At 48.4% G+C, this 8,849-nt stretch overlaps 1 protein-coding gene across 1 annotated transcript; it reads left to right on the top strand.

The window, feature by feature from the left end:
- Positions 1-4,379: 4,379 nt before the first annotated feature.
- LOC144151709 (uncharacterized) lies at positions 4,380-6,903 on the top strand. Its single transcript, XM_077682832.1, has one exon. The coding sequence runs from the start codon at positions 4,514-4,516 to the stop codon at positions 6,854-6,856; it is 2,343 nt and encodes a 780-aa protein (XP_077538958.1). The 5' UTR covers positions 4,380-4,513; the 3' UTR covers positions 6,857-6,903.
- Positions 6,904-8,849: the final 1,946 nt, after the last annotated feature.

Here is an 8,849-nt window from a genome sequence, read left to right as displayed (position 1 = left end):
TTAATTGCAAATTTGTAGCGAAGGTTTTTTCCAACACGGCCGGAATGCTAATGGCCGCAATGCAACAAACGTTCATTACAACAGACGCTTGCAATGCAATTGAACGAGATGACCGTCACTCGCACGCAGCATTGTTTCCGTGCAGCGCACGCTAAAAAAGTGGGATTTTGCGGCACCGCACAGGCCGCAAACACCAAGTTTCGGAGCATCTGCGTCGATCGCGGCGCTGGAATACAACCAGTCCACCCCTTCACCGGCGCGCGGCTTTCCCGTGTCCAGCCAAGCAGCGGCACCATACCATCCCGTACTATCCCGTTCGTGCTATCCCCTTCGCACTGGCTGAAGCCCTGTCCCCAAAGGCAATGTCCCCATGTTATTCGATGCTCTCCAGCAACCTCCCCGCGTTGCTGTCGTTCAGCGCGGTGTTTTCCTGTGTATTCCATTCTTTCCGGGCTATTCCATCGCTCTCCTAATGCCGGAAAACGCGGGGTTTTCCGACAGGGTAAGCAAGAGATTCTGTAGCAATACTGAACGGTCTGTCATGTGACACTTTCGCAATGGATCTAAGCTTGTCTTTCACACTATAAAAATCTGCAGGGACTACAAAATGATGTCGCATGGCAGATAATAATGGTAATTACCGAATGCTGAATGTAGTGGCTGAAGGACAGTCTGTGGGCCAACAGAAGTTTGTGTAGTGCCTACAGGGTGTTGCACAATAACTGTAGTACAACAGAAAGGTCTCATGCGACAGACATTTTGTAGTTCTATTACAAAGGTTTTTGTAGTGGGGACTGCAGAATGTCGGTCGCATGATAGATATGTCTGTTGTCATCATTCTGCAGAGATTCCTGTCTCACAACAGACCATCCTGCATTCCCAACAGAAATTTCTGTTGTGCGACAGAAATGCCTGTCGTACGACAGATTTTCTGTAGTTGTACTACAGAAATTTCTGTCGCACGACAGGCCACCCTATAGTCCGAACAGAAATTCCTGTCGTGCGACAGAAATGCCTGTCGTACGACAGATTTTCTGTAGTTGTACTACAGAACTTCCTGTCGCACGACAGACCATCCTGTAGTCCCAACAGAAATCCCTGTCGTGCGACAGAAATTTCTGTCGTGCGACAGAAACTTCTGTTGTGCGACAGAAATTCCTGTTGTGTTTTTCGACTGGGCAGCCGGCTGGCACCCCTCCCCCCCCCCCTCCGCGCCCCCGGGCGCCGCCCAGACTCGCGGGTACCTTCCCCCGAGGACCACAGTCACAGCATGGAAGGCATCGAAGTGGAAGGTGAGCCCATCTCACCTCAAGAAATCACGAAGGAGGCCGGGTGGCTCGAGAGCCATCGCCGACGGGGCGCACGAGCCCTCACAGAGCTAAGCGCAACCTCGGAGCTCCAGCGCGAGCAAGATGATGCCGGCTCCCGCTCTGGGAACAGGATTTCACGTGCTCAGCAGCAGCTGCGCCGGCAGAAGCGGATGCCACGGCAGCCGCCCCTGCCCAAGGAACACATCAAGGTCGTGCTCCGACCGCGAACGGGGCTAGACGTTACCAAGGTTAGCAACGCGGGGTTACGTGACGGAGTGCTCCGCGCGACAGGCGTCAGATACGAGGAGGCATCGGAGGATCTTCGCATCAACTCTATAAGAAACATCATCATCGCCAGCACTCCCAGCGTACAGCGAGCAGAGAAATACATTGCCGTGCAAGAACTTCGACTCGGAGATAAGAAGTACGAAGTCACCGCGTACGCAGCACCCCCTGAAGACACCGTAAAAGGGGTTATTCATAATATCCCGGATTATGACAGTGCAGAAGATATTACTAGAAGCCTCGTATGCCAGAAAAATCCCACCATCCTTCAAGCAAGGAGGATGGGCCGAACCAACTCGGCCATCATTATTTTTGAAGGCAACACGGTACCATACTACATTTACTACCGCGGAGCCGAATACAGGTGCTTCTTACACAAGAAGAGACACGAAGTATGTGATGCTTGCGGCAGGCTTGGACACCGCGCCGATGTCTGCCCGGCCCCAGAAAACAAGATTTGCAAGAGCTGCGGCACCAAGGCCCCAACCGAAGATCACGATTGTGAACTAAAGTGCGCGCTCTGCGGCCGCGATCACCCGACCGGCGACAAAAAGTGCCCACTTCGTTTCTGCACCCCCTACCTTCTCAAGAAGCGTAAATGGGAGAAGAGACAACGACATGAAAACTACAGAAGACAGGAAGACGACTTACGTAACACTATACTGAAGTCACCCAGCTTCAAGCAAGACTGCAACACCAACACGCGTGATCGCTCGAGCTCCTTCCCACGCCTCTCTTGTCAAGAGCGACAAAGCAGAAGCGACACCTTAGCAGCCGACCACTCTACCGGAAGCCAACGTCGGTCGAGATCAAAGTCGCGGCGCCGCAGCCCCAGCACTCAGGGTGCAAGACGCAAGTCCAGATCCAAGTCCCGAAATGGAAGGCATTCACAAGGCAGCGATCAACAAAACAAGGTGGCTGGGCTAGTGCGGTCTCCCACAGCAAAGCTCTGCCGAATAACATAGAAACGGAGGACAGAATTAGCCGAGGGAGGGCAGAACAGGAATCCGAAATTGTAAAAATCAAACAGATGCTGGAACTGGTTCTTGCAGAAAACAAATTGCTGAAATCAGAGTTATCCAAGCTCAAAGGCGCGAGCGATGGCACGACACCATCCTCGTCCAAATCAGTCGTTCCCTCTTGCAACTCTGGGAAGGTAGCAGGCAAAACTGGGCCCCCAAAGAAGCCATTGGGGGCAACAGAACCACCGCAAATTCCGATCCTTGATAATTCGTCTAGCGATGAGATGGAAGAATCGAAGTCAGATTCTCCTCCATCAAAACGCAGAGCCAAGGAATTAGCTTCAGATCAAAGCCATGCCCCGTCGGGTGGAAATAAATACGTTAATGAAGGAACGCTCCTCCAATTCGGTGAAAAGCTTACCGAGACAATTAGCGCCACGCTTGGCGCCAAGTTCGACGCCCTTGCCGCGAGTATTGGAACTCAAATGGCAGCGCTGAACGCCAGAGTAACAGCTCTAGAAGCCGCCATCCCGCGCCTCGGAGCTGGGCGGGAAGGGTGCGCGGGTCCCATTAAAGCCACCAAACCATATTCCCGACCCACATTGGTGGAAGGCACAAGAACGTCCCTTGAGTATGCATCGCCCATAGATTATGCTGCAGGGAAAGAGTAACACGCTGGTCTTGTGGCAGTGGAACTGTCGGGGGTTCCGAAAAAAACGAGGTAACTTAGAACAATTTATTAAAACTACAGGTTCGAATGAAGCGCCGGACGTCATCTGTCTCCAGGAAACTGGCGTCCAAACAAAACTCTCAAACTATAAATCATTTTGCGATTTGGAAGAGGGCGCGTCGGGTGAATGTCCAAAAAAGAAACCAATAGTAGCCACTCTTGTGAGGCGGAACCTTCCGGCCGTGCGTCGCGACATCGGAGAGGACACGACGGCTGCGAACCACGTCCTTGTAGAATTAATCCCAGATAGAAAACACACGGGAAGCAGCATTTTTGTACTAAACATTTACAGCTCCCCCCGAAGCAACCACAGATTCGCTAAGCTTTTTCGTAAAGTGTTAGACTTAGCTCGAGGGAGCACGATAATTATAGTAGGAGATTTTAACGCCCACCACACGGAGTGGGGATACAAGCGGGCCACGACTAAGGGTAGGAACCTGTGGCTCGACGCGCACCAGGAAGGTTTTTCCCTGGTGACGGACTCGGCGCACCCCACACGAATGGGAAATAGTGTTAGCGATGATACGACTCCGGACCTTACGTTCACCAAAAACACACGCAAAGAACCCACGTGGCTAAACACACACGAAAATTTAGGTAGTGACCATTATATCATCACTATCACAGTGGAGACTAGGATCGCCAAGCACAATGGGAAACAACTTAGGATTGTTGACTGGGATACGTTTCGCAAGATCAGGGACGCCGAGCGTGTCTATGATATAAACGATGTCCCTCTTACAAGCGACATAGACGATATTCAAGAATGGGCAGAACAGCTGCACAGAGATACTAAGCAAGCCACCAAGGATATCCCGGTAGAGGCGGATCTTTACCAGGCTGATGCTAAACTCCTACACATGTGGGAGGCCAAACAAGGCTTACAAAAGAGACTCCGAAAACCAAAATTAAATCGTACCTTACGACGACGTCTTGCTGCCCTCAATAGGGACATTGAAAACTACGCCAATCAACTGATGAGGCATAACTGGTTCAGTACATGCGACAGCATGGAATCCCAGATTGGTCTTGCGAAAACTTGGAATCTTCTCCGCTGCCTCATTGACCCGGAAAGAAGCAAGACCACGCAAAGGCACAACTTGAGTATTCTGCTTCACAGATTTGAAGGTTCCGACAAAGAGCTAATTGAAACAATTCGACAGAAGTACATAGGGGACTGCTCCGCAGAAGTGCTCCCGCCATATTCAGGGACCGGGAACGAAACCATGGACCGCCCCCTCACGGTGCACGAAGTACGAGATGCCATTCACAACCTGCGAACCCGCTCCGCCCCGGGTCCAGACGGCATTACAAATAAAATGCTACGGAATCTGGACAACAATTCGGTCGAGGCCTTAACCCGATACATGAACGTGTGCTGGGAACGGGGTCAAATCCCGGGCCAGTGGAAAACCGCGAAGGTAGTCATGATTCCCAAATCAGGCAAAAAGCTCCAGATAGAAAACTTAAGACCTATATCTCTTACTTCATGTGCCGGGAAACTTATGGAACACGTGATCCTCAACAGAATTAACAAATACATGGAGGAAAACGGCCTATTTCCACACACAATGATCGGTTTTCGGCCTAAACTCTCAACACAAGACGTGATGATTCGACTTAAACATGACATCATAGACGGAGCGCATTGCTCACCCCTAGACACCAGGGCTATACTGGGAATTGATCTCACGAAAGCATTTGACTGCGTAAGACACACGGCCATCCTCGAAAACCTAACCAAACTGGGTCTAGGCCGAAGGACGTACGATTACGTTAGCAACTTTCTTTCGGACCGCACGGCTACGCTCAGCGTAGGGGGTATTCAATCGGATACGCTGGAACTGGGGAGCAGGGGGACGCCGCAAGGCTCTGTCCTCTCTCCGTTCCTGTTCAACGTAGCCATGATTGGCCTCCCCGAACTCCTGGATAACATTCACGGCTTGCAATACAGCCTGTATGCAGATGACGTCACGCTGTGGGTTCCGGGTGGAAGTGACGGACAGATACAAGACACACTACAAAGGGCAATAGAGGTAATAGAAACTTACGTGATCCCTCGTGGCCTGAACTGCTCTCCAGAGAAATCAGCGCTTCTACTCTATCGCCCAACTAGCAGGGGACGCCGGACAGACTCAGTAGCTCCGGACATCCAGCTCTTTACATGCGGAGGCCAACGCATCCCGACAGTTTCAAGTATCCGAGTCCTGGGCCTCCGCATCCAGGCCAACGGACACAATTCAGAGACCATACTCGCTCTCGAAAAGAGCGTACACCAAACAACTCGCCTGATCTCACGAATAGCCAATAGACACCACGGGATGAAAGAACACAACCTCGTGAGACTGGTACAAGCCTTCGTCATTAGTAGAGTAACATATGTCGCCCCATTCCTGCACCTGAAACGCGGTGAAGAAGCCAAGCTAAATGCCATGATAAGGCGGGCTTATAAACAGGCCATAGGGATCCCGTTAACAGCCCCAACCGCACGGTTCGAGGCACTCGGGCTTCACAATACCCTCAGCGAGATTATTGAAGCTCAAAGGCTGTCACAGCGGGAGCGACTTATCCAGAGTCTGACCGGCAGACATATCCTCAAATCACTTGGCATTTTTCCTGCAGGGATACCCCGAGCCAAAATAGACCTACCAGCGGAAATAGGGGATCGCATGCACATACCACCGCTACCGAAAAACATGCACCCCGTACATTACCAAGAGCGGCGACAGGCTAGGGCCAAAGCCCTACACAAAAGATATGAAAAATCAGAGGACGTGGTATACGTAGACGCCGCTGATTACATTGCTCGCGACGCCATGGCCCTCGCAGTGGTCAATTTCCGTGGGGATTCAATTGCCTCATGCTCGGTCCGCACGACGGACACAGAGGTGGGTGAAGAGGCGGCCATCGCCCTGGCGATGACAGCTTCTCCAAAAATTAAATTCATTGTTAGCGACTCTAAGTCGGCTATTTTAAATTACTCGAGAGGGCGAATTTCACCCGAGGCGTCCCAAATCCTAAAATCTCGATCCCATGACGAGCGGAACGGTAAGATATACTTGATATGGGCACCGGCCCACTCGGGCCTGGCCGGAAACGAGTGTGCGCACGATGCGGCTCGAGGCTTTACCGACCGAGCTGGCGTCGACACTTCTGACCCAGACGCTCACTCGCTCCGCTGGACGGGCAGAGACAGGCTCGTGTCTTACAGGGAGCTGACTACTCATTACCGGCTTGAACGAGCCCGCTACCCCCCCGCTCATCCATCCCTCAGTAAAAGGCAATCTGTGGTTTGGCGGCTTCTTCAGACGAACTCGTACCCGAACCCCGTCGCGTATAGTCATTGTTATCCTGGACAGTTTTCAGATAAATGTCGGAGATGCAAGGAACGGGCCGATCTTGCACATATATTATGGGCATGTCCTCAGGCGACTCCTCAGAGCCGCAAAATTAGCAGTAATGAGCAGTGGGAGACCGTACTGCTCAGCTCAGACCCGGCGAATCAAGTCTGGGCCGTCCAGTTAGCCGAAGACGCTGCTAGGACCCAAGGGCTCCTGGCCGACGCCTAGGGTGGAGGTCTAGCTCTCCTCCACAAACTGGACAAATAAAAGTTATTTCTCTCTCGCTATGCCTTTCACTCAAATTATGTAACACCGTTATGTCATGCGGTAAAAATTCTTTGGTCATCCAACTGCACAGAGTCGAATGACTCATGGCCGTTAGCTTAAGGGCACAGGGTAAGCCCTATACTTCCCATGCGTTTTGGGCCATATTGAGGTACATTTTTCTCGGCATCTAATAAAGGTATCTACATAACGTATATATCATTTTCTTTGAAATTTTGTGCTATTTTAACTGTACTAGAATTATGAACATTCTTAAAAAAATCAGTTTTTTATAATTTTTTGTTCATTAGTACCTAAATTTTGGCATTATTTTAGTATTAAAAGTTGTGTCCCAAAAAAACTGTTGCATGCATATTTTTAATTTTAGTACAGCAGGTGTGACCAGTTATGTAGATGACAGGGGAAAAAAATCAGCTTGTTGTCTTGGAAGATATAGGAAATAATGGTACCTGTGTAAGAAAAAACATTGTTTTGAGATAATTGAGTTTAAAGTAAAAAAAGAGGTGAAAAACAATACTTTTGTGCCAAAAACAACACTAGAGCCATTTATTTGAAAAGCACCAGCTTTGTAATCACTGTCAAAGCCATTTTTTTGCTTTTCACCCGGTCGTCTGTCCTTCCTTGACTATTTTGTGCACCATCGTACAGATCTATTCACAAATTATTTTGCTTGTGGTCAACCTCTTTAAGCCACTTGATGGTGGTGTTGCGCCCAGGTTTTGGTATGAATGATTTCAAAATGCTGGCTCATGCGTTCCTTCATCATTTAATGAAAGAACAGCATCCAATGTTGCAATCATTACAGTGTGAAGCCCAAAAAAGATGTTTTCTTGTGCGCAGCTTCGAAGGGCCAATGTGGAAAAAACGTGCAACAGGGTCTTTGGATTGCCCTCGCTGAAAAATCAGCTATGCAATGGTTGCTAAGCAATTTCTTAATACAGCTGGTTCAAGAAAAGCATTTTGATCTGAAACTTGAAGTTTTTTATGAACAAAAATTACAAAAAACGCTGAGAACATTCTTAAGAGGATGTGGGCACTTACTACTTGCTTACAGGAAAACTGCTTTTTAGCGAGAAATAAGACTTTTTTAGGCAAGTGTGAATATGGAAAATGTGCACAAGGAATTCAACTTCCCTAATTGCGAAGAAAAACAAAAAGTCATTTTTTCAAAATTTCGCCTTACCCTGTGCCCTTAAATTTTTGCTGGCACGTTTGAAAAAGCTAACCATGTGTTTAACTTGAAAGTGTTTGCCCAGGCTGTATGTAGTGTGCCATGGAGATTGTGACCAGTTCATTTCAACCATTCTCGGTTTTGAATGTTGTGCGAAGTTACTTCCAAGTATTTAGAACTTTACAGCATAGCAAGAAATGCCTAATAACCTGCTTTAATTAAGTAACTGATAAAATGAAAATTACGGAAAACAAATGTAATAATTAGAGAGTGATCAATGGACCTCAAGCAGATTGATTGAACTATGATACGGGAATTTCGGAATTGTTCCTTTTGTATATGAGCATCCTTTTGTGTGTGGCTTGTGAATTACAATTTATTTGGTGCACCCTGTTTACCTAATGCTTTTTTATTTTTGTCTGAGTTTTACTCTGCAGAGACACTGTAAACAGAATTTTTTTGTTTCTTTGCTTGTGCAGCCTGCTGCTTCTGTTTACAGTTCTGTTTGTATCAATGAATGAACAAATCACATCTTATGTGATGTTAAAAAAATGTGAGCATAATTTCACTCACTGTAAGTGTATGCATACTTCTGTTCTCAATAAGTGATCATGTGCGTGTCCATCTTTGATTGTAGTTCATGTACCTTTAGCTTTGTGGTTGCCAAGGTAGAGGCACCGCAAAAATGTGTTTGATCCTGGTTGAATTAAGATCACTTTTGCGTCTTTTACTCTGTGGATGCTTTTTTTTATAATGGGCTGCGTG

This window comes from Haemaphysalis longicornis, unplaced genomic scaffold (assembly GCF_048455015.1).
Source record: "Haemaphysalis longicornis isolate Haplotype H1 unplaced genomic scaffold, Haemaphysalis longicornis Haplotype H1 scaffold_9, whole genome shotgun sequence".
NCBI lineage: Eukaryota > Metazoa > Arthropoda > Arachnida > Ixodida > Ixodidae > Haemaphysalis > Haemaphysalis longicornis.
Note: the sequence above shows the minus strand (reverse complement) of the source record. Positions and strands in the feature narration are given on the sequence as shown.